The sequence below is a fragment of the Coregonus lavaretus genome (genome assembly GCF_964263955.1).
Source record: "Coregonus lavaretus genome assembly, chromosome: 24".
Classification (NCBI taxonomy): domain Eukaryota; kingdom Metazoa; phylum Chordata; class Actinopteri; order Salmoniformes; family Salmonidae; genus Coregonus; species Coregonus lavaretus.
Window position 1 is genome coordinate 22882807 of NC_140011.1, and position 24957 is coordinate 22907763.

The 24957-nt window shown below is 45.2% G+C and overlaps 2 protein-coding genes across 4 annotated transcripts in view; one reads left to right on the plus strand and one right to left on the minus strand.

Annotated features, from left to right (window-relative positions):
• The first annotated feature begins 1346 nt into the window (after positions 1-1346).
• On the plus strand, positions 1347-17668 carry LOC311100276 (ras-related protein Rab-14-like). The gene is made up of 8 exons (XM_084141131.1): positions 1347-1462; positions 8221-8279; positions 9827-9880; positions 10975-11152; positions 11986-12052; positions 12707-12794; positions 15103-15133; positions 15241-17668. Exons 2-8 carry the CDS (start codon positions 8228-8230, stop codon positions 15419-15421), a joined length of 651 nt encoding a protein of 216 aa, XP_083997257.1. The 5' UTR covers positions 1347-1462; positions 8221-8227; the 3' UTR covers positions 15422-17668.
• Positions 17669-17770: 102 nt separating this feature from the next.
• The window catches only part of LOC311100275 (tyrosine-protein kinase ABL1-like), a 50110-nt gene continuing 42923 nt past the window's right edge, over positions 17771-24957 (minus strand). For all 3 annotated transcript variants that reach the window (XM_084141130.1, XM_084141128.1, XM_084141129.1), the window contains 4 exons: positions 24086-24238; positions 23043-23132; positions 21073-21198; positions 17771-20887 (listed from right to left, as the gene is read on the minus strand). In XM_084141130.1, the coding sequence (XP_083997256.1) occupies positions 19242-20887; positions 21073-21198; positions 23043-23132; positions 24086-24238 (2015 nt within the window). In that variant the 3' untranslated portion in view covers positions 17771-19241. The remainder of the gene's footprint in view (positions 20888-21072; positions 21199-23042; positions 23133-24085; positions 24239-24957) is intronic.

Here is a 24957-nt window from a genome sequence, read left to right on the forward strand (position 1 = left end):
AGTGAGTGCATTCCTTTTTTCATACTGGTCCCCCGTGGGAATCGAACCCACAACCCTGGCGTTGCAAGGGCCATGCTCTACCAACTGAGCTACACGGTAAGGTCTACACCTGTTGTATTCGGCGCATGTGACAAATAACATTTGATTTGAACTAAATCATCTGCTTTCTCCTATTTGGCGAGAGACAGAACCGATTTCTATAGAAGAAGCCCATTTAACTCATCAATATGTTTTTAAAAGACAGCTTTTCATCTATCCAGATATTTGTAATAATATGCCATTTAGCAGACGCTTTTATCCAAAGCGACTTACAGTCATGCGTGCATACATTTTTACGTATGGGTGGTCACGGGGATCGAACCCACTACCCTGGCGTTACAAGCGCCATGCTCTACCAATTGAGCTACAGAAGACCACAAAGCAGGGCCACGATCAATACGGACACCATCCAAAGTATATATGCTTAAATCATCAGTTATTTGTATGTGCTCTAGAGAACAACATATACTTAGTTTGACCTGCATTCAATACTCATTTCAGGTCAATAAAGTTTTTCTGTTATACAATGAAGGCAGACTGTAGTTCAGATAGAGCCTGGTCAACCGTAGGGGCAATAGCATACACAACAGTATCATCTTCATACAAGTGCAGGTTACACAAGTGCAAGTCAATATTGTTAATGAAAACAGTAAAAAGCACAGGGCCCAGAATTGACCCCTGCGGGACACCTTTCATAATATCCAGGAAACCTGATTTAACACAATCAGTAGATACACATTGAGTTCTATCTGTCGAGTAATTTTTAAACCAGTTACATGCAGTATGATGCCTTCCCTCCATAGCCTATTCCATATCAACAAAAGAGAATTGGGTCTGATAGCCTCTGAGGTTTATAAGATAGATCATCTTATTTTTTGTGTCTGGGTATGAATCATAAAGCAAATACATTTGATCTACAAATCATAAGCCTAGTAATGGAATAAGTTGTAGTAGGCTTAGATCCCATTCCCAACACAGGTCTTTCTTTTTAAATAGGCCTAGTGTGGGTCCACAACAAAAGGACCAGCAATGGAATATATAGTACTGTCCTTTGACACTGATGGTAGAATAGTAGGTTAGTCTACTCGCACACATGTAGGCTGAGGCCGTCTGATGCAGCACTGTCGTCACACTGACCAAAGCACAAGTGATTCTTCATGCCACAAAACTGTTTAATATCGGCGACACTACCTATCCTGATCAATACATTGATAATGATTTTTCACCTTGCGCACTTCATTGCGCATTTATAATTAGTGCAAACAGCGCAAATCGCCCCATATGCAGTGCCCTTTGTCCCATAAGCCACACAACAGAGGAAAAACCCTGTGCAGTGCAAGCAGCCATCTTGAACAGGCAGGCAAGGTAGATACTTCAGCCAGGATAACCTGCAGATCTCAAGACATTAAACCGACAATTCCCGGTAAGAATATAAACATAATATAGGAGTGTTCGTATCCACATATAGCTAACACATTTATAAAACGTAACATTTTGTTACAAATTATATTAGCTATGCTAACTACTACGCTAATATAGTTAGCGTCTAGCTAGCTGTCAAGCCTAGCTAGCCAACGAGTAAGGTGACTACTAGCTAACGTTATCTATCTTGCGCTGTGTAATATATTACAATTCTTCACAGGTACCCGTGGTTTTGTCTATCCATTGTGGATCTAGCCAGGTGTCTGTCGTTTTTGGGAACAGGCCATTGCTTTTGAGCTAGCTAGCTACTGTAGTATCCGGAAGAGTAACGTTACGCTGGCTAGCTATCAAATTTGTTGGCCGCAACATTTCGCATAAGTTAGTTATCACGGCTCATCGTGGTAACGGTATTCTTTCCTTTTGGCCGACATGGCTAGCTACCTATTTCGCCAATAAATGATGACACGTATTTTGATTCGCTAGTTAGCTAGCGTGTCGTATAACTAGTTAGTTAGCCTGTTTCTAGCTGGCTAGTTAGATTGCTAGTAGGTCAATGAAGATAGCTAACGTTAAGATCGGGCCTAGTCTCGTACGTTATGGGCATAGCTGGACATTTAGTTGCTCCAGCTAGCTACCCACACCTCTCCCAACAGATTTTTTTACAATACATTCATTTAGCGTCCCGTCTGAACAATAAAACAAGATGCTAGCTAGCTATTTAAACAGACTGATGATGTTGCCACGGTTTGTGTTAATAGCATCATCAGCTAGCTAACTAACGTTAGCCAGCAGATAGAGGGTTTGTGGTGCTGGATTCTTAGTTAATTCGTTTATTAACCTTCTCATCTCACGTAACTAGCTATAGTCAGATGTGTACTTGAACTGTCATGAGCAGTTAGCTAGATTATGCCCTCCTACTAGCCTACATTGTCACAAGCCAACTGTATTGTTCTGCAAAATTGTGGCGTTCATTCATCCATTAAAAGGTCCAACGCAGCCGGTTTATCTCAATATCAAATCATTTCTGGGTAACAATTAAGTACCTTATTGTGACTGTTTTCAATTACAATGGCCAAGAAGCAAAAATAGCTTCCTAGCAAAAAACAATTTTTCAAGCATAAATGTTGCTAAGACTGTCTTGGAGTGGTCTGATTGAGGGGCCTAATGCAGGGTTTCCCAAACTCGTGCCTGGGGCCCCACTGGGTGCACGTTTTGGTTTTTGCCCTAGTACTACACAGCTGATTCAAATAATCAACTCATTATCAAGCTTTGATTATTTGAATCAGCTGTGTTTGGGAAACCCTGGTCTAATGGAAGCATTTCGCTACACTCGCAATAACATCTGCTAACCATGTGTGTGTGACCAATACATTTGATTTGATTTAATAATGTATAGTACAGTAGCTGTATAGCTCAGCCAGCTATCCAGTAATCACACGACACAACATGCATCCATATCTAGGCCTTGTCTCGGCCAGCCCTTACTGTCAATCACTGAAATATTTATTTGATGTAAGAATGAGGCTTTGATTAGGGTGGAATATGAATGTATTCATGTAGATGCGTCATCACCTGAGATACTCCTCTCATCTGTGTGACAAGAGCAGAGGCATTTGGTATTTTCTTGGCCTTGAATTTTATATTGATATTCCCTTAAAATGGCACATCACACAGTGAAAGAAATGCACTGTATGTGCATTGACTGAAGCCAAGTTTTGCAATTGATTTGGCCATTCCATCTCTGCCTTTGGTAATGATAATCACAACCCAAATGTACTTGTGCAATTTACCGCAGGATGTTCTTTGTATGACAGCATAGCAATATGACAATGAGTCAGAGAAGAGAAAAACAGCCCAGATGTACAGTATGTGACACCGATTATATTTGTTCAACAACAGGAAGGGGGTGTCACAGCGCTCTGTTTTATGAATCAGTGCAAGTGTATGGAGAAGTGCTGAGACTGCAGTCTGGTCACATGCTCTCAATTGCCCTCTCCTTAGATGGATACTTCTCCTGGGCCTCGTTCTGGAAAAAGGGAATTTTTCCTATAATTTAACCAAAGGAGTAGCCCTAGAGTGTGTGTACGGCTCTAGTAGACCTATAGCTTTCGCCTTATGGGAAAAACTCACGTGAGTCTGGAGGCACCACATGACAGAGGGTCATGTGAGGGGAGGCAGTCAGGCTAGTAGCAAGGCAGGCTGTGATACTAGTTCACGTCACGGTCAGTGTATCAAATCCTTTACTGAAGCTTATCGCACACACTAACTACATGACTTCCATTACACCTCAACTCTCTTTTTCCTTGTTTACTTCTCTACTGTACTCTCTCTGCACTCTGTTTTTCAAGCAGGCAGAGCTGGAATGGGGAGTGGGGCCATTTTGTAGGCCCCTTCAGGGGTGTGGCACCCAAGGGTCTCTGACCAACCCCATGCAAAGAGGATGAGGCTTAGGTGACACCTTGACCTGGAATTAACCCCCTCAGCTGATTTAGCACAAATCCATTCAATTCTGGAAGATTATCCTAAATATCACTCTTCCGTGTTTAGTTAACTCAATTTGCCTCTTTATATCACAAACATATAAACTCTGTTGCATAGCGATTTTAATCTCCAAAACTGGTTTAACTGCAATGCATTTATAATTGCTGTGTACTGAACCACAGACTTAAGAGAAACATCCCAGATAGAGGGAAACATTGTCAGAGATGATAATGGATAGCCTAGTCACAATTAATCGCACGTTAGAAGACTTGTATTTGTAGGCTATTATTCAGGGTGATTGATTTGGAATCAGATCCCATTGTTCCCTTGTGCCTTCTACTTGCGTTACAGATGTCCGCTCTCAACTATAGTGTGAGACTGCATTACTGACAAGTGGATTATTTGAATCGATCGTTAGAACGCCCTCTCTCTGACTGAATAGTTAATGCTCTTAAGTGAAGTCGGATCATGTATTCATAAACACGGCTGATTTCAATTTGAGACTATATATTTAATCCAAGCCTCTCTTTGAATATATTCTTCAGATGTGCATGACTGTGTGTGTATGTGTCTATATTCCCGGCTATCACCCATCCTTTCTTATAGACTATGGAATAGGCTATATTACCATTGAAGCAGCAATGGATATTAATTGAGAGAGGTGTCTGTGCTATAAATAGCAGGCAGCTTCTAACAGTGATGCTCTATGTGTGTGGGTGTGTGTTTGAGCCTGACCCTCTCTTTATGTAGGTGTAGTTAGTTATAATTCAAACCCATATGAATGAATGTCGCTCAGCATAAAGGCAACAGGTGGGTCGTGTGGGTAGCTGGTATCTAGGGATACCAATTACTTAATGCCTAGACCTGTATGTTTCTGTGCAGTATCTAGCCAGACTGATAAGAGGAATTGAAAGGTGCTACTTGTTCTCCCTTGGCTACTATTGTGAAATGACACATGCTAATGGTTCTGACAGAGCCTCTGTATAATGGGCTAGGGAGACACTAGGAAACACTCCCTCTTAACCTTCTCTCTTCTACAGCCTAATGTAATGTCTATTACTTTCATTTGAGATTAAAAAGGAGCTGTGCACATATGATGTAATTTCCTGAATGTAAAGTCTGATAAGTCTATAATGAAATCTCTTGCCTCAAAGTGACAACACCGCTGGGGATGTTTGCTGCCTGTACTTGCAGTATTGATGACACAGTTGGCTAGAAGCCTCATATTTATCTGAATGTATCTTAGAAAATAGCCGCTTATTTGCTGTGCAGATCCGTATCGTTCTTTTAATGATGTTCATACACACCGCTCAGTCTCCCCGGGACCATGGGCCTTTGTTATTGTAGAGAGTATAGCCTTGTTCCCCCATTGGCTAAGCACAGGACAAGGCTAATGTTTACCATTCAATATAAACCTCTCTGTAAATGACTGTCACACCCCTTTTACTCTGACATCTGTCTGTGGGAGTTCTCAGAGCAGTTTGAGGCAGAGAGAGGAAACACGCCATTGAACATGGTGCATGATGATGATCAACCAACTCAACATAAACACCCATTTGGTGCTATGCAGTTGTTTTTGTTTTAACTTCCATTGTGTGATATTAGAGAAGTTCTCTGTAGATGTAGTCCATCTTCATCTTGATGAAAACGAGTGGCTAAGCGATTATTTGATTAATGAACCTCTCAAATTGATAACATCCGTATTGTAATTGGTTATTCATCATCTAACTAACCCCTTTAGTTATTGGCTGCTGGCCTAAAGATCGTAATGGAAAACTACAAATTGTAGGTGCATCATGGGATAGTAATAACAAGGAGTCTGGACTCTGGCTCTGCCACGTCTCATCTTGTTACAGTCCGTAGTACTGTTGTGAATAGGAATAACTCCCCTGACAGGCCCTGTCCATCAGTGTGTGATGTATGATGACCCTCCCTGTCTGATTTCGCAGCTTCCCAGAGAGCAACTTTTAGGTCTCTTCCTCATCTAGGCTAAGAGGCCATTGTCTGATCCTAGTTGGTTTCTTTTCTTACACAACCTGCCCACAGGGTGCGTCCCAATAAAATCTCCTTTCTCCTGAAGTGTACACTTGTTCACTACTTCCCACAAATATAAAAGCATTGGATTGGTGGAGGCATGGGCTAGAAGGAGTTTCCACCATATTTCTTATACCAGAAATGTACTTTCAAATCAGTGAAGGGAAGTGAAAAAGTGCAGACTTTGGGAGGAAGGAGAGATATAATTGGGACATAGCCAGTGATAGTTGGCTGAAGCTTGACTTCCTCATGCTGATTTGATGGACAGACATCAGTTGGGTTAGGCCCTGTAGATTGTCATACTGTAGATATTGTAGTTATAAATACATTGACTTTGTATGTGGTCAGATACATCGCTATCTGATGGTTTCAGCTCCTCCAGCTGGGTTGATTCCTACCCATACATTTGAGAGATCAGTGCTCCTGGGCCTGCTGTCTAACTGAGAAATCACATGACAGGAATCCTGAGAAATTAGGAATTATTCATACTACCTAGAACACCGTTTTAGTTCTCAGACAGCACACCAGCTGCTCAGTCTGTCTAGTATGGTCTGAGACCTGGTGACATCATTCTTTACTGACCATATTGACCAATTCACAGGCCCATGCTATCTGCCAGGCATACAGTAATTGCAAAAGTATTCATCCCCCTTAGTGTTTTTTTCTATTTTGTTGCATTACAACCTGTAATTTAAATGGATTTTTATTTCGATTTCATGTAATGGACATACACAAAACAGTCCAAATTGGTGTAGTGAAATGAAAAATTCTAAAATATAAATAATGGAAAAGTGGTGCGTGCATATGTATTCACCCCCTTTATTAAGAAGCCCCTAAATAAGATCTGGTGCCACCAATTACCTTCAGAAGTCACATAATTAGTTAAATAAAGTCCACCTGTGTGCAATCTAAGTGTCACATGATCTGTCACATGATCTCACCTGTTCTGAAAGTCCCCAGAGTCTGCAACACCACTAAGCATGGGGCACCACAAAGCAAGGAGCTCTCCAAACAGGTCAGGGACAAAGTTGTGGAGAAGATCAGGGTTGGGTTATAAAAAATAAAATAAAACTTTCAACATTAACCATTAAATCCATTATTATAAAATTGAAAGAATATGGCACCACAACAAACCTGCCAAGAGAGGGCCGCCCACCAAAACCCACGGACCAGGCAACACGTTTGGTCTTCACCAAAATGCATGTGGGATACTCCCCAAACATATGGAAGAAGGTACTCTGGTCAGATGAGACTAAAATTGAGCTTTTTGGCCATCAAGGAAAACTCTATGTCTGGCGCAAACCCAATACCTCTCATCACCCCGAGAACACAATCCCTGTTTTTCATCGGCAGGGACTGGGAAACTGGTCAGAATTGAAGGAATGATGGATGGCGCTAAATACAGGGAAATTCTTGAGGGAAACCTGTTTCTGTCTTCCAGAGATTTGAGACTGGGACGGAGGTTCACCTTCCAGCAGGACAATGACCCTAAGAACACTGCTAAAGCAACACTTGAGTGGTTTAAGGGGAAACATTTAAATGTCTTGGAATGGCCTAGTCAAAGCCCAGACCTCAATCCAATGAGAATCTGTGGTATGACTTAAAGATTGCTGTACACCAGCGGAACCCATCCAACTTGAAGGAGCTGGAGCAGTTTTGCCTTGAAGAATGGGCAAAAATCCCAGTGGCTAGATGTGCCAAGCTTATAGAGACATACCCCAAGAGACTTGCAGCTGTAATTGCTTCAAAAGGTGGCTCTACAAAGTATTGACTTTGGGTGGGTGAATAGTTATGCACGCTCAAGTTTTCAGTTTTTTTGTCTTATTTCTTGTTTGTTTCACAAAAAAAAATATTTTGCATCTTCAAAGTGGTAGGCATGTTGTGTAAATCAAATGATTTTTTTTTTTTATTCCAGGTTGTAAGGCAACAAAATAGGAAAAATGCCAAGGGGGGGGTGAATACTTTCGCAAGCCAATGTAATGTTGTTTAATGTTATGGAGTGCCAGTGGTCGAGCAGCAAGACACAATGTTGCAGTTGACTGTAAGTGTGTGGTCAACCCAAGCACTGTAAAATTAAATGGGATTGTGAGTGATGTCGACAGACAGAATTAAATGATAATGTGTGGTTTCTGCATGATGCCCAGATAGAATAGATTCATAGACACCACCCTGATTCACCCAGCAGGCCTGTAATGGCCACATTGTCTTTCTCTGACTCATCTTTAACCTTTCTCTCTCTTTCAGAGCCACAATGGCCACCGCACCGTACAACTACTCCTACATTTTCAAATACATCATCATCGGTAAGTGAGCCGTGAGCACGCGTGTTGACTGAAGTGGAGTGGAGGCCTGTTTGTGTGTGTATAGTGCTGTGCTGTATGTAGGTCACCCATTGGCTGCAGTTAGCACACAGCTCAGTGAGATGCTACTGCTGCTCTCCCAACACAAGCCCTGGAAGAGCACCCATCACAAGACTAGAAACCAGCTCAGGAGTTTTTCATGGTCAGGTCATGTGGTCAAGATTACTTCAGGCCTCAACCATGACCCCATTACAGGAGATTCCTTTTGATACGGTATGAGGCCACCATCTCTCAAAGTGATTTAAAACATTTTCATCAATAAATGTTTTCCACGGAAGCTAGCCTAAGCAAAGTTAAATGGTTTGTGTTCTAATGACATACTGTACCGACAATGTTCTAGTGACAGGGTTATTAATTAACTTAAAATAGAATGATTGCTCTCCAGTTTGATCTGAATTACTAGCAGAAGCAATGAGCATACAGTAGCCTAATGTATTGTTGGTCCATAGCCTAGGCCTAAATGTTCTGTTGTGGTGGTAGTTTTATCTTGTTGTGCATTCCACTCTTCCCCTTAAGGTATTTTCCAACCAGTTTGGCACCTCAAAATATGGAAGTTAAATCTCCATATCTCTCCATCTCCAACTACCTGGAGGTTGTTTACCCTGCTGCTCGGAGGCCTTTAAAACCCCACCCCAATGTGAACTTTGTGGACTTGTTTGAGAACAGCCAAAAGGCCCTGACGTGTGCTCCTCTTGTTTGCTGTCTGTTACCCAGACATCAATGTGGTCATACAACACACACGCGCGCCACTTTAGCTGCTTAGCTAGAGCAGACATTAGTGTATAGGTCTTAAAGGTGCGGTATGCGGAAATCACTCCACCATTTCCTGGTTGCTAAAATTCGAATAGTTCGCCTAATTTCAGTTTGTGACAAAACAAGCAAGTATAGATAATCATTGTTCCATCTAAACTGCTGTGAAATATATTTTCAATAACCACAAATATTGTATTTTCAGCTGTTTGAAGCTGGTGTACAAAACCGAAAGCAAAAGACGCAAGAACGGGAAGCATAGAAATAGTGCACATAGAACAGATCTACTGCTTCTTAGACTTGCTTTCAATGAGAATGACAGATCACATTTCTATGTGAAATTGGTCGGGTCACCCAAAAAGTTACATATTGCAGCTTTAAAAAAATAAAATATGCTCTGCTCTCCCCACTCCACTAGAGAGAACCATGCCAGCCATTCAGTCAAAGCCCTGCAGGCCTGTTCATGCTGCCTCTTCAAGTGCCCTCGTATGTGTAAAGCACACAACTGGCAACCACCATAGCATTCTGTTAACAATGTCTGAGGAGGCGAGGGAAGATGCTCTTTCTCTGTTACAACCAGAGTTTTTCCTGGCCAGACCAAGTGGTCAGGGAAAACTTGTCCCTTCATAGGAAAATATGAAATAAGTGCTATGTCTGCTAGGTGGTTTTTTTCTCTCCATCTCGTATGTGATGTTAAGATTTGAACATGGATCCTAACACATCTCCCTCTCTCTCTGTAGGGGACATGGGGGTAGGGAAGTCATGTTTGCTTCACCAGTTCACAGAGAAGAAATGTAAGTACATCCCTGGCTCCCCACTGACTCCAGACAGATACACACACACACAGGCTGCAGGAATGGAGTGTCTAACTCTAAATCCTCTCTGATGACTTCAGCTCATTGAGAGAGGGGGAGAGCGAGGGTGTGGGTGTGTGACTGCGTGCCTCTGTGAAATGTGTCTGCTTCATGTTATTTGTGTGTGCTCTCTCTCAGCTGTAGCCTCAGTCACTTTACTATAACACCCAGGCTTTTGAATGCTTTTTAATTGCATTATTAGCAGGCAGCAGTAAATGCAGATGCTCTGCTCCTCATTCATCTATCTAGCATCACATCCTGCATGGACTATAGACTTGGGCTCTGAACAGGCAGCTGCTTTGTGAGTGCTGAATGCCAGGTTTGAAGACTTCCTCCCTGTCTCTGGTTAACATTGAAATGCAAGTGGTAAAAACCAACTGATCTGCCAGTCTGAAATTGATACTCAACCCACCTGCTCTCTCTGTTCCCTCACAATGGAGGTGATGAAGAGTGCACCTGTTTTCTCTGTGTGGTTGGATGTGCCTGTGTGGAGAGATGCGTATGTATATGGGTGCTGTTCATAGTTCAAGTTGGTGCTAGCGTTGTCACTGGCAGACTGTTCTGTATGGTAGTTGAGAGATTGAGCAGAGGAAGGAGGAGGTGTAGTTACAGTAAATGGAGTAGAGAGCAGGTTAATCACAGCAGTCTAATCTAATCACACTCCGAGGAGGAAAAGGGAGAGCGAGAAAGAAAGGGAGGCAGGCTGCGGAAGTGTGTTAGGTTTACTGAGTCAGACCTCCTTGATGAGAGATGTAGTCAGAGAAGAAGAGGCGAAGCAAGAGGTTTCACCAATGCGTTTCTATGGGCTTATTTTGGACCTAAGCTTGTCTCCTGCCTTTGGGAAAACGACTCCCATTGTTAGGGCGGAGACATGAGCTTCTTGTCATTATATACAGATCTCATGTCTCTTGACAAAGAAGTGAAAATACTATTTTAATTGATTTCTTTGTGTTTTAGAGGAATGTTGCCTCCTGGGATTCCTCACAGCTATACTAACGATATATATGCCTTTTCCCCACCTCTCTCTGCTCCAGTCATGGCAGACTGCCCCCATACGATCGGCGTGGAGTTTGGCACGAGGATAATCGAGGTGAGCGGCCAGAAGATCAAGCTGCAGATCTGGGACACGGCGGGCCAGGAGCGCTTCAGGGCTGTCACGCGTAGTTACTACAGGGGGGCCGCAGGCGCACTCATGGTCTACGACATCACCAGGTACACACACACACACACACACACACACACACACACACCGATGTGCCCAAACTTTGAAGCTCCAGGTAGAAGCAGCCTGTAGGCACAGAGCTAGGGTCAAATTACCCTTCCCCAATCCTAACTCAAACCATACAGGGGAAAACACAAAACTGGCCTCAGATAAGCATCTAGGGCCAACTTCATCCTTCTCTCACCTAGCCCCCTCAGCCTGTTCTATGATACACCACCCACCCTGTTAGCTGTACTAGTCAGATTGCTCTAGGTCTGTAGGCCTATATGTCTGTGTGGGAGACAAGGAAAGGAAATGGGGCAGATAGCATAAAGTCTTCCTGAGCAAACATGGTGTCTGCATCCTGTTGCCCTCCCCACCTCCCTCTCTTCCCCAAACTGTGAGATTGTATCAGTGGCCTGCTAAACTAACAGTGCTTTACATGTGGAATGTCTGTCTCCTCCCATAGAAAGCACAGGCTCAGAGTAAAGCTTTAAGTATTGCAGCCATTCTAAATTGTAGTTTTCCCACTAATAGTAATTGGTGTCTATGCAGCATATCATTGCCTCTGTTTTATGAATAGGTATTCGATTGCTCATTTGTTCCCTAGCCTAATTTTAGCGCTCCATATTGACACCCGTGTCTCAGACTGTAAGAACTGTTGTCAAAACTGAAGAAAGTTTTTTTTCTATTAGTGAAAGAATATAGATACAGACCAAGAAACATTTCTCCATTTGTCACGGCCGCTCCTTTGATCCCACTTAGGATGTGGCACACTCTGTTTTGTCCCAGCCTGCCGCCATGGTAACTAACGCCCACTCTTCCCTGTATGTGTGTTCCACAGGAGAAGTACATACAACCACCTCAGCAGCTGGCTGACTGATGCCAGAAATCTCACCAACCCCAATACTGTGAGTATGGCTTCACGCTGCTCCCCTCTAGCTGCCTGTCTGACTCTCTAACACACTGTCTGCTTGGATGTCTATTGGACTACCAAGTAGTCTCCCTGTCCTCTTTCTCGCTTCTCTCCTTTTCTTGTGTTCTCTCATCTAATGCTCTTTGTGTCTCTGCTGTGTCCCACCGCAGCACACCCAGTGTGTTTGATTGATCCCCGAGAGCCCCGTCCATCTCTAAATTGGATTTTGACTAATATGATTATGGCCAAATCACACTGCTTTCATGTACAGAGTAGAATATGCTTTTAGCTTGCTTATACAAAGGCAACATCCTAAACTCACTCAAAGTCAGCTTGTTTGTACTCAACGACAACAGTCTCGCGTTGGAAAATGGGACATAACTAGTGCCCAGGTGCATTGGAAGTTGTATATTCATATCTGTATCTTTCATGGTGTGTAGCCGATACAGTATTGCTGAATCCATTTCTCCCACTGGTACTAAGTTCTATAAGAGCTCTCTTACAAGATGCTCAGTAAAGTGAGCGAGCTGTCTCGTATGTCGTTTTCTGCCTATAAGTGAATGAGTAGTGAGGATGTGAGTTTAGTGCCTGCCAGGCTGCTACTGTTTGGTGCCTGGAGTACTGACCGACTCATTCTGTCCTCCCCCAGGTGATCATTCTCATAGGTAACAAAGCAGATCTGGAGGCCCAGAGGGACGTCACGTATGAGGAGGCCAAGCAGTTCGCTGAGGAGAACGGTGAGACAGGGAACACCCTCAGGCTCAATGAGAGAGATGGAGGGAGATGGAAGAGGACTAACTCGCATCAATCTCTGCCTCTCACTATTCCACCTTATCTGAACGGCTGTGTGAGAATGCCCCCAGGGCCCCACACCGTTGACTGGAAGGGAGAGTGGGAGGGATGTGAGGAAGATACTCCTCCATATAGGGAGGGAAGTAGCAACTCGTCTCTGATAAAGAGGGAGAAAGAGAGGTGAAAGAGGAGTAAATGGCGCATGCATTCAAGTACAGAGGGAGAGTACAAAAGAGGTGAACGCATAAGGGAGGACGCATTCATAGATACACTATATATACAAAAGTATGTGGACACCCCTTCAAATTAGTGGATTTGGCTATTTCAGCCACACCCGTTCCTGACAGGTGTATAAAATTGAGCGCACAGACATGCAATATCCATAGACAAACATTGGCAGTAGAATCATAGGATGCCACCTTTCCAACAAGTCAGTAAGTCAAATTTCTGCCCTGCTAGTGCCGTTATTGTGAAGTGGAAACGTCTAGGAGCAACAATGGCTCAGCTGTGAAGTGGTAGGCAACACAAGCTCACAGAACGGGACCGCCGAGTGCTGAAGTGCGTAGTGCGTAAAAATCGCCTGTCCTCTGTTACAATAATCAATCAATCAAATGTATTTATAAAGCCATTTTTATATCAGCAGATATAAATACAGAAACCCAGCCTAAAACCCCAAACAGCAAGCAATGCAGATGTAGAAGCACGGTGGCTAGGAAAAACTCCCTAGAAAGGCAGGAACCTAGGAAGAAACCTAGAGAGGAACCAGGCTCTGAGGGGTGGCCAGTCCTCTTCTGGCTGTGCCGGGTGGAGATTATAAGAGTACATGGCCATTAAGGCCAGATTGTTCTTCAAACGTTCATAGATGACCAGCAGGGTCAAATAATAATCACAGTGGTTGTAGAGGGTGCAACAGGTCAGTACCTCAGGAGTAAAAGTTAGTTGGCTTTTCATAGCCGAGCATTCAGAGGTCGAGACAGCAGGTGCGGTAGAGAGAGTCGAAAACAGCAGGTCCGGGACAAGGTAGCACGTCCGGTGAAACAGGTCAGGGTTCCATAGCTGCAGGCAGAACAGTTGAAACTGGAGCAGCAGCACAACCATTACCGAGTTCCAAACTGCTTCTGGAAGCAATGTCGCCGCAATAACTGTTTGTCGGGAGCTTCATGAAATGGGTTTCCATGGCTGAGCAGCCGCACGCAAGCCTAAGATCACCATGTGCAATGCCAAGCGTTGGCTGGAGTGGTGTAAAGCTTGCTGCCATTGGACTCTGGAGCAGTGGAAACGCGTTCTCTGAAATGATGAATCACACTTCACCATCTGGCAGTCCAACGGACAAATCTGGGTTTGGCGGATGCCAGGAGAATGCTACCTGCCCCAATGCATAGTGCCAACTGTAAAGTTTGGTGGAGGAGGAATAATGGTCTGGGGCTGTTTCTCATGGTTCGGGCTAGGCCCCATAGTTCCAGTGAAGGGAAATCTTAATGCTACAGCATACAATGACATTCTAGACGATTCTGTGCTTCCAACTTTGTCGCAACAGTTTGGGGAAGGCCTTTTTCTGTTTAAGCATGACAATGCCCCCGTGCACAAAGCGAGGTCTGTACAGCAATGGTTTGTTGAGATCGGCGTGGAAGAACTTGACTGGCCTGCACAGGGCCCTGACCTCAACCCCATCAAAAACCTTTGGGATGAATTGGAACGTCGACTGCGGGCCTAATCGCCCAACATCCGTGCCCGACCTCACTAATGCTCTTGTGGCTGAATGGAAGCAAGTCCCCGCAGCAATGTTCCAACATCTAGTGGAACGCCTTCCCAGAAGAGAGGAGGCTGTTATAGCAGCAAAGGGGGGGGACCAACTCCATATTAATGCCCATGGTTTTGGAATGTTTGACGAGGAGGTGTCCACATACTTTTGGTCATGTAATGTAAGTATAGGCAAGGGTGCAACTTTGGTTTTAGAAAATGGGGGGGGGGATTAAAAAATAATAATAATCCAGTCGGATAAACACTCCAAACAGCCTACCCGACCACTAGGAGGCATCCGCATGGTCCTAAAGCACACCGTTGTCTCGTTTTGTATCACATTCCAATGATAAAACTGGGGGGGACAAAAATGCAATTTCAGAATGTGGGGGGGACATGTCCCCAGCGAAAGTTGAGCCCCTTAGTATAGGTATGAGTAAGGAGGATGGTTAGGGAACTGTATTTTTCCTCTGCAGTAGTCTGACTCCATCTTGTGTCCATCCCTTGTTACAGGTCTCTTATTCCTGGAAGCCAGCGCAAAAACGTAAGGCGGCGGGACTGCCTGCTTTTACCTCGCATTTTCAATGGTCTGAAATGTGCTTGGATGTGTTCCTAGCTCTGTGTGACTGACTGTGTGTGTCCTCTGCCCAGGGGTGAGAACGTGGAGGATGCTTTCCTGGAGGCGGCTAAGAAGATCTACCAGAACATCCAGGATGGTAGTCTGGACCTGAATGCTGCAGAGTCTGGTGTCCAGCACAAGCCCTCCGCCCCCCAGGGAGGCCGGCTAATAACCAACGAACCACAGCCCCAGAGGGAAGGCTGCGGCTGCTAATGACCAACTCCTCTCTCGCTCTTCTTCTCCTCCTCCACCCCCCTCTCGCTCTCCTCATCCTCCCTCCATCACCCCCACCCCACCGGGGCTGCATGAGTGTGGGGCACGGGTGGAGGGAGGGAACGAGGGATGGGCTGGCATAGGCTGGGTTGTGTAGTAGTGTACCTCCCTCCTCCTCCCATTCCATCCTCCTCCCCCTTTTCACTTTGTCTTCTTCTTCACTTCTCTCTCGTTCCGTCTCTCCTTCTCTTCCTCTGCCCCATTCAGTCCAGCTCATCTGCCATGGAATCCCAGTTCCACACACATTTAACATATATATAAAGACGTGGGTTACTGACACAGATGGGTAATGTTCATAACAAAACCAGAATAAATACTTTTTTAACGTTTCCTTTTATAGCTTCTACCATACTATATACACCGATCAAGTCTCATCCACCACATCCGAAACCAACCAAGCCTGTATAGTCGATAACTGCCATTGACGTTGAACTGTCCAGACAGTCTCCCCTGCATCAGTCCTGCATGGTTTAATGATCTAGGACTGTTTTAAACTGAAATGACGTGTAGGATTCTAATTTTCCCTCGATGGTCAGGGCTCTCCCAGTCGAGGAGATGGTTAGTGAAGGCAATGATGTATGACGCAGCCCCGCAACTGGTCGCTATCGGCGGTGGCAGGTGTCTGAGTGTGTGTCTGAGTGAGAGAGTGTGTGTGTGCGCGTTTGGTCCAGTTGTTGAACAGGGTCTAGAGCAGTCTCCAGCCAAAGCTTTCCCCCTGGTCCTTATGGTAAAGCTCTGATACTAGACAGATATTGAATCCCTCTGATGGTGTCCTACAGTACACCTCAGTGTGGCAACACTAGTGTAGTAGAGAGACTCATTTAAAGGCCAAGAGATGTGGAATTCCCCAGAAACTCCTCTACCTACTTGTCTCTATATGACATCACAGGAAAGGCTCTGGGTATGTGTGGTCAGGAGGTGGGGCGGGGATTTATTTGACTAAGTTAATGACACTTAAAAAAACAAGATGAGAAGTTTTATTTTATGGGAAGGATTCTTTCAGATCATCAGTTTCATTGCACCCCCCCCCCCCCACCCCTCTCCAATAACAATTGAATCTCTGTCCTTACCAGCATTTTCTTTGTTGTTGTTTGCCTTATTATGATTTAATGTTAATATTATTAGTGTTTAATATTTTATTTGCTGCGCTTGCTTTACATACTGCTGTCAAATAAATAGTTTTACTCTTTGGTGATATTGTAGTGGAGAACATGGGAACTGGTTTAACAATGAGGAAAAGACTGAGGTAGAAGTAAACCCATAAGTCCAGAATCAGCTTACCATACGCCAATCCTTACTTTAACTATGAGGTGAGGAATTCAAACTGACCCCAGATCAACGCTAAGGGTCATCTTAACCCTACACCTGTGGTGCAGACAGGTCTATCTCTCCAGCCCGCCCTCCCCATAGGCTTGTATAGTTACAAGACCAAGCAGCACACCCCATCAAAACAGCCCTAAATGGGATGAGTTTGTCTGAATTTTTCCAAACTCACTTTCTGTACCATAGAATAATTCCCCCAATTCAGCAGCTGTATATATAGCTTATATATGTTGGTGACCATGCTACTTTGAGGATAGACAAACCATGCTGGCTTCGTAGAGATCTGTACAGTTGTGTTTGTGGGATGCTTGTATTTCATGCTTGGGAATTCTGTAACATAGTTTCTATGAATAAATGTGTATGGACAGACTTCCTCTACTCACTAGTGATACCTGGTGGTTCCATCTTTTGTTTCTTCACTCTCTGTTTCTCCTCAGTCTCTGGGTAGAGGGAAAATGTTCAAACTAGTACTTTGTCTTGCAAGCATTGTCGATTCCTCTTAACTCTTGTTTTTAGGAGGTGGTGGAGAATGTGTCCACTTTTCTTTGGGGGGGGGGGTTATTCTTCTCTACATGTTGTATTGGAGGGGCCTGTGTTGCTGTCTTAATTTTGTGGAGTTGGGATTGGCTGCAGGGGCTATTTTAATGGCTCCTCCTTGTGCTGTGTCCCACCTCTTTGCTATCGGAGTGACCACTTTCTGCTTTGTCTGTCCACATGAGTTAAAACGTACATATTGTATAAATTTTTAAGGAGCTGTGCTAACATTTTAAATGCGTTCTTGCATGTGTATGATTAAGATGTTGACATTTTGATTTCAATGACGATAAAATGCTCTAGACAAAAATACATTATACATAACCCGTTGTACTGCTTGCGTCATTCGTCACATTGTCCATGGACAATCACACACTTCCACCAATGTTGTGCATGTAGAAATGCAAGTCAAGTAAAAACAGAGGACATTGATGGGTTTCAAGTAGCAAATTGATTTGTATTTTAATGTTACAAAATTGCACCAAGGTTACAGGGAGAACCAAATGAGGAAAAATAACTATTTACAAAGGAGAACAAAATTAGTCTACAAAATGTTGAGGTGGCTTGGATACAAAAAACAAATAATTAGTGGCATGATTTTTATGTGAGGAATAAAACAAACAAGGAGTCAATATTGAACAGTACCGTGTTGAAATAAAGGCAGCTTGTGGTTGATTTCATCCTCAGGCATCGCAGTCAGACAGGGCAAAAGTGTGGGGAACAGCACATTTAATACTGAAAACAAATGCATTATTTCAATGAGAAGTAGAAAAAAACACTAAGGAACATCCTAGTCACCCCCTGACTACACAGTGGAATTTCATTTTGGTAAGTAATAACTCATATTCAATGGTCATTTCTCGTAAGACAAAGTGATACGTGTCCTCCGTACATTAAAACAAGCCATCCAACTCCAGAAGGCTTTTGTGAGGTTTGTGAAAGGTGTGGCACATCTTGATAACATCATACAATGGTTAGTCAGAGGACATGATGAAAACAACATTCAGATCCATGGAGTTTAGTTGGTCTCCTGGTCCTTCTCCAGGATGGAATATGACAGTCTGAAGACACATTACTATTTGTAAGGCCATATTGCTCTGTTTTTAGTTTGGCTTTGGGGAATTACATTGTAATTCTACTGATAGTGTTAAGGCACTTTTCAGATATTGTGCAGACGCAAAATGTTCCGAGATGGTCTTCTTTCCTCTACGGCACAGCGCTGCAATACTGCTACTAGCATCCATTCAAACGCAATACTGACAGTCATACGACAGTCGCACATCTTTACCATTCATATCATCACATCAGAGATTGGCCGAGAAGAGTGATGCAGCAAGCTAAGGAGGAAAAAGATACAGTAGATGAAGTGGCTACCAAAAGGAGGTGTAGACACACAATGTGCACTTCCCATTGTAAACCACTGACAGTAAAGGAAAGAATGTGACATGCGTTTTGTCTATAGTGTCATAAAAAAAAGAAGACGATCATTTAGACAATGATTGATGAAAAAGTCACGTGATGCAGATTTGGGCCCAGGACTCCCTGGTTAAGGCCAAATTTTACTTGCATTCATAGTTAAGGCTTTTGACATGAGGAAAAACTCATAGAACTTCTGAATAAAGGTTCCTTTGATTCTGAGCACAGTAACGAGTAACCACAGTCTTTAGTGTTTGAAGTGTCCTCCGACCTCCTATAAGGCTGCATAGTCTTTCTCTGAGGTGTGCATCATGCTTAAACCGTCCAGTGGCACTATAGCACGTCCTGCCCTCCACCTCAACATGAGTTCAGCATGACCACGGTAGAGGAGCCACGACCATGGGACATTACATGCAGCGAGAGAGAGGGGGAGGTTAGGTTCATTAAGATTCAGCTTTTTATCCCAGTCAATGTGGCCTCCTCTCCGCTACCTCTGAACGATGTCACTGATCTCTTTGACAGACGAGAGCAGCTTGCTGAAGTCCTGCTGCGCTCCGCTGGTGCCCCCGGTGGCAGCAGGGCAGATCTGCAGCTCGCGCAGGCTGCTCTCCAGCTTGTTGATGGCCTCGCGGAAGGCAAACTTGTTCCTCATCTGCTGGATGGACTCCACGTAGCTGACGCAGTACTTGGACAGGTTCTTGCCTGCCTCCAGCACGGCACTGTGGCTGCCTGTCTGCTCAGAGTTGCGGCCGATGGCGGCGCGCAGCAGCTCCATGCCCTCCAGGACCATTTCCCTGGTGATGGCCGAGTTGGGTTGGCGCTCCGGGGGCGCACGTGTCTTCCTCAGGGAGCGGCGGGTGTTCATGAGGGGGATAAAGGCTGTGGGAGAGGCCTGGTCTCCTGGGGAGGTGAGGGAGGAGAAGCCCAGGGGACTGGAGGTGGAGCCAGACACTGAAGAGGACGAGGAGGATGTCTTTAATTGCTGTGGTTTGGAGGAGGTGGTGCTGAGGGTGGGTTTCTTGTGGGCCTCCAGGGGAGAGCGGGCTTGGTCACTGGGGCTGGATGGGTAGTGGGGGTCTGAGGCCTTGGCTTTGGCATCTGTGGGGGAGGGGAGCTCGTGAGTGGGGCTGCGGGAGATCTTGCCCGTCTTGGCGCTGGAGGGCGGGGGTGGAGGGGGAGCAGGCTTGGGCTTCTGGAACTTGCCTCTCTCCCTGGGGCCGGAGGAGTCCAGGTTGGGTTTGTGGCGGCGTGCCCTGCACTCGTCCCCAGCTGCCCCCAAAGCAGGAAACACGTTGGGCTTGAGCAGCTCGGCCTGCAGGGCGCTGGTCTTGGAGTTGTCCACCCCCAGCCCTAGAAGCCTTCTGCTAAGCTTGGGCGTCAGGGTCTGGAGGCTGGGCTCAGCATCCTTAAACACCTCGTCCGACATGTCCTCTGTCTTCTTGGGCAGGCGGGGTGGGGGGGTTAGGGTGCCCATGCGAGGGGCGCTGATCTCTAGCTTCTCGTTGGCCCTCTTACGTGGCAGGGCGGGCTTGTCCCCGAAGGTGCCCGAGTCAAAGTGGCCTTTGTGCAGGTCGCGTGGCAGCGTGACTGACTTCCACTCAGTGCGCTCCGAGCCCGGGGGCATGCTAGAGGCCGAGGAGGAGCGCAGGAAACGCTTGGAGTTAGACACTATATCCTCTTCACTGGGTGGGGTGGTGGCTGTTTTACCGACTACACTGGGCACCACCAGCGTACCTTTCTTCCTGGCATGATGCGGGGGGAACAGGGGGCCCGGGTAGGTGGGGCCCCCGTTGGTAATACCCCCTACCCCGTTGTTGTTAGTGCTCGGGAACTTGCTGGGGTCGATGGTATGTGTATCACTGAAGGCTATGGAGACGTTGTTGAAGTCGTCTCGTTGGTCGGGCGCTAGCCTCAGTCTCTCTGCGTGTCCGTCCATCTCCCTGAAAGAGCTGCTGCGTTTGGGCGGGGCGGGCGCCGTCTTCTTCTTCTTCTTGATGAGGTTGAAGAGGCTGTTCCGGGACTTGTCCTTGTCTTTGGGCAGGAGGCGGTCGTCCTCATTCAGGTTGCTGTCCAGGAACGGACGCTCTTTCCTGGGGAGCATGGGGGACACGGCCACCTCCGGCTCCACAGCGTCTGGGTGAACACACAGATATGCAAATCATCAGTTGTTTGAGTAACACTCAACACAGAAAAATCATCAGAAGACAATGTAGTAGAAGAAAGACAAATTGTCCCAATGATGTTTTGGCATCTGTTAAATATGGGTTGCATCCACTTTAGGGTGCAGCGCATTGGGACGAGGGGTAGGTGAGTCTCACCAGGGCTGTCTCCGTCTCTGTCCACGTTCCTACGGAGGGTCCTGGTCTTGGTGGGCAGCTGTGGAGCCTGTTGGATGGGGGCCAGTGTCACCTTCTTCCCTTTCTTCCCCAGCTCCTTCTCCACCTCTGTCACATAATACACACACACAAACATCAGAGACTGTATTAACCTACTACTTCCTCTGATAACCCTTAAACTACTCTGAAGTACAGCACCTGGAAAACAGATGGCAAACTAACTCTTCTAAACTGAAATGGTAATGACCCAAATCTCTCGGTCCGATTTTTTTGCAACTCTAGCACAAAACCTACAGCTACAGTGAGGGGAAAAAGTATTTGATCCCCTGCTGATTTTGTACGTTTGCCCACTGACAAAGAAATGATCTGTCTATAATTTTAATGGTAGGTTTATTTGAACAGTGAGAGACAGAATAACAACAAATAAATCCAGAAAAACGCATATCAAAAATGTTATAAATTGATTTGCATTTTAATGAGGGAAATAAGTATTTGACCCCCTCTCAATCAGAAAGATTTCTGGCTCCCAGGTGTCTTTTATACAGGTAACGAGCTGAGATTAGGAGCACACTCTTAATGGGAGTGCTCCTAATCTCAGTTTGTTACCTGTATAAAAGACACCTGTCCACAGAAGCAATCAATCAATCAGATTCCAAACTCTCACCATGGCCAAGACCAAAGAGCTCTCCAAGGATGTCAGGGACAAGGCTGGAATGGGCTACAAGACCATCGCCAAGCAGCTTGGTGAGAAGGTGACAACAGTTGGTGCGATTATTCGCAAATGGAAGAAACACAAAAGAACTGTCAATCTCCCTCGGCCTGGGGCTCCATGCAAGATCTCACCTCGTGGAGTTGCAATGAGAATGGTGAAGAATCAGCCCAGAACTACACGGGAGGATCTTGAAAATGATCTCAAGGCAGCTGGGACCATAGTCACCAAGAAAACAATTGGTAACACACTACGCCGTGAAGGACTGAAATCCTGCAGCGCCCGCAAGGTCCCCCTGCTCAAGAAAGCACATATACAGGGCCGTCTGAAGTTTGCCAATGAACATCTGAATGATTCAGAGGAGAACTGGGTGAAAGTGTTGTGGTCAGATGAGACCAAAATCGAGCTCTTTGGCATCAACTCAACTCGCCGTGTTTGGAGGAGGAATGCTGCCTATGACCCCAAGAACACCATCCCCACCGTCAAACATGGAGGTGGAAACATTATGCTTTGGGGGTGTTTTTCTGGTAAGGGGACAGGACAACTTCACTGCATCAAAGGGACGATGGACGGGGCCATGTACCGTCAAATCTTGGGTGAGAACCTCCTTCCCTCAGCCAGGGCATTGAAAATTGGTCATGGATGGGTATTCCAGCATGACAATGACCCAAAACACACGGCCAAGGCAACAAAGGAGACGCTCAAGAAGAAGCACATTAAGGTCCTGGAGTGGCCTAGCCAGTCTCCAGAACTTAATCCCAATCTGTAGAGGGAGCTGAAGGTTTGAGTTGCCAAACGTCAGCCTCGAAACCTTAATGACTTGGAGAAGATCTGCAAAGAGGAGTGGAACAAAATCCCTCCTGAGATGTGTGCAAACCTGGAGGCCAACTACAAGAAACGTCTGACCTCTGTGATTGCCAACAAGGGTTTTGCCACCAAGTACTAAGTCATGTTTTGCAGAGGGGTCAAATACTTATTTCCCTCATTAAAATGCAAATCAATTTCTAACATTTTTGACATGCGTTTTTTTGGAATCTTTTGTTGTTATTCTGTCTCTCACTGTTCAAATAAACCTACCATTAAAATTATAGACTGATCATGTCTTTGTCAGTGGGCAAACGTACAAAATCAGCAGGGGATCAAATACTTTTTTCCCTCACTGTAATACCTCAAATGGAAGTTGTAGTTGCGGTCTTCAATTCAGCTATAACGTGTGTAATTGTGACGAGACGGGTGTTCTCACCGTCAGAAATGCTGGACTCCTGAAACATGGTCTCAAAGGCCTGGTGGGTCTCTGCAAAGGAGGGCCGTTCCGCAGGGTTCCACTTCCAGCCTGGGAGAGGAGAGAATAGGAAATTGGTCATGTCTAGAAGGGATACAGCTTATGTTAAATTAAGTCAAAAGTAGATTTTTTTGGGTGGATTTTAGCTAACCCTTTCCCTAAACTTAACCTAATTATCCTAACCTGCTACGTTAATTATCTTAATCTGCTGCAAAAGCTGTATCCCTTCTAGACCAAACCCAGGAAATTAGGTTTGGTACCAGTCAAAAAAACAGTGTGCATGATATGAATGTGTCTTGTTATTTCACTTCTTTTTTTTACTGACTGGTTAAGCCAGGCTGTGCCATAGACCGATGAAAACCGAGTGTACAAAACATTAGGCACCCCCTTTTGCCCTCAGAACAGCCTCACATCGTTGGGGCATGGACTACAAGGTGTCGACAGCCTTCCACAGGGATGCTGGCCCATGTTGACTCCAATGCTTCCCACAGTTGTGTGAAGTTGGCTGGATGTCCTTTGGGTGATGGACCATTCTTGATACACATGGGAAACTGTTGAGTGTGAAAAACCCAGCAGCGTTGCAGTTTCTAATACACTCAAACCGGTGCGCCCTAGCACCTACTACCATACCCCTTTCAAAGGCACTTAAATCTTAAAATCTTCACCCTCTGAATGGAATTTACATTTTAGTCATTTAGCAGACGCTCTTATCCAGAGCAACTTACAGTAGTGAATGCATACATTTTCATACCCTGGCGTTGCGAGCGCCATGCTCTACCAACTGAGCCACACGGGACCCATACACAATCTACGTCTCAATTGTCTCAAGGCTTAAAGATCCTTATTTAATCTGTCTCCTCCCCTTAATCTACACTGATTTAAGTGGATTTAACAAGAAACCTCAATATGGGATCATAGCTTTCACCTGGATTCACCTGGTCAGTCTATGTCATGGAAAGAGCAAGGTTCCTAATGTTTTGTACACTCAGTGTATGTGTACTCACACGCCCTCATGAGCTGGTAGACCTTCTCTGGGCAGCCCTCCGGCCGGTCCATGCGGTAGTCCTTCTCTAGGAGCTCATACACCTGGGAGAGGTCTATGCCAGGGTACGGAGACATCCCATAGGTGGCGATCTCCCATAGCAACACTCCGAACGCTGGGAGTTTGGGATGAAGTACAGAGATGAGTCCATTATTATTCATGACATTGTAATCATAAATGGTATACACTGAACAAAAATATAAACGCAACATTTTACTGAGTTACATTTCATATAAGGAAGTCAGTCAATTTAAATAAATAAATTAGGCCTAGAGTTGATCAGGCTGTTGATTGTGGCCTGTGGAATGTTGGCCCACTCCTCTTTAATGGCTGTGCGAAGTTGCTGGATATTGGCTGGAACTGGAACACGCTGTCATACACGTCGTTCCAGAGCACCCCAAACATGCTGAATGGGTGACATTGTCTGGTGAGTATGCAGGCCATGGAAGAACTGGAACATTTTCAGCTTCCAGGAATTGTGTACAGATCCTTTCAACATGGGGCCATGCATTATCATGCTGAAACATGAGGTGATGGCGGAGGATGAATGGCACGACAATGGGCCTCAGGATCTCGTCACGGTATGTCTGTGCATTCAAATTGCCATCGATAAAATGCAATTGTGTTCCTTGTCTGTAGCTTATGCCTGCCCATACCATAACCCCAACGCCACCATGGGGCACTCTGTTCACAACGTTGACATCAGCAAACCGCTTGCCCACACGACGCCATACACGCTGTCTGCCATCTTCCCGGTACAGTTGAAACAGGGATTCATCCGTGAAGAGCACACGTGGCAGTGGCCATCGAAGGTGAGCATTTGCCCACTGAAGT

What these genes read in the sequence shown, in the direction of transcription:
- LOC311100276 (XM_084141131.1), top strand. Translation starts at nt 8,228, where the DNA reads ATGGCCACCGCACCGTACAACTACTCCTACATTTTCAAATACATCATC. An exon ending in CCAGTTCACAGAGAAGAAAT is followed by an intron (nt 9,881 to 10,974) that starts GTAAGTACATCC and finishes TCTCTGCTCCAG; the next exon opens with TCATGGCAGACTGCCCCCAT. An exon ending in CTGGAAGCCAGCGCAAAAAC is followed by an intron (nt 15,134 to 15,240) that starts GTAAGGCGGCGG and finishes TCCTCTGCCCAG; the next exon opens with GGGTGAGAACGTGGAGGATG.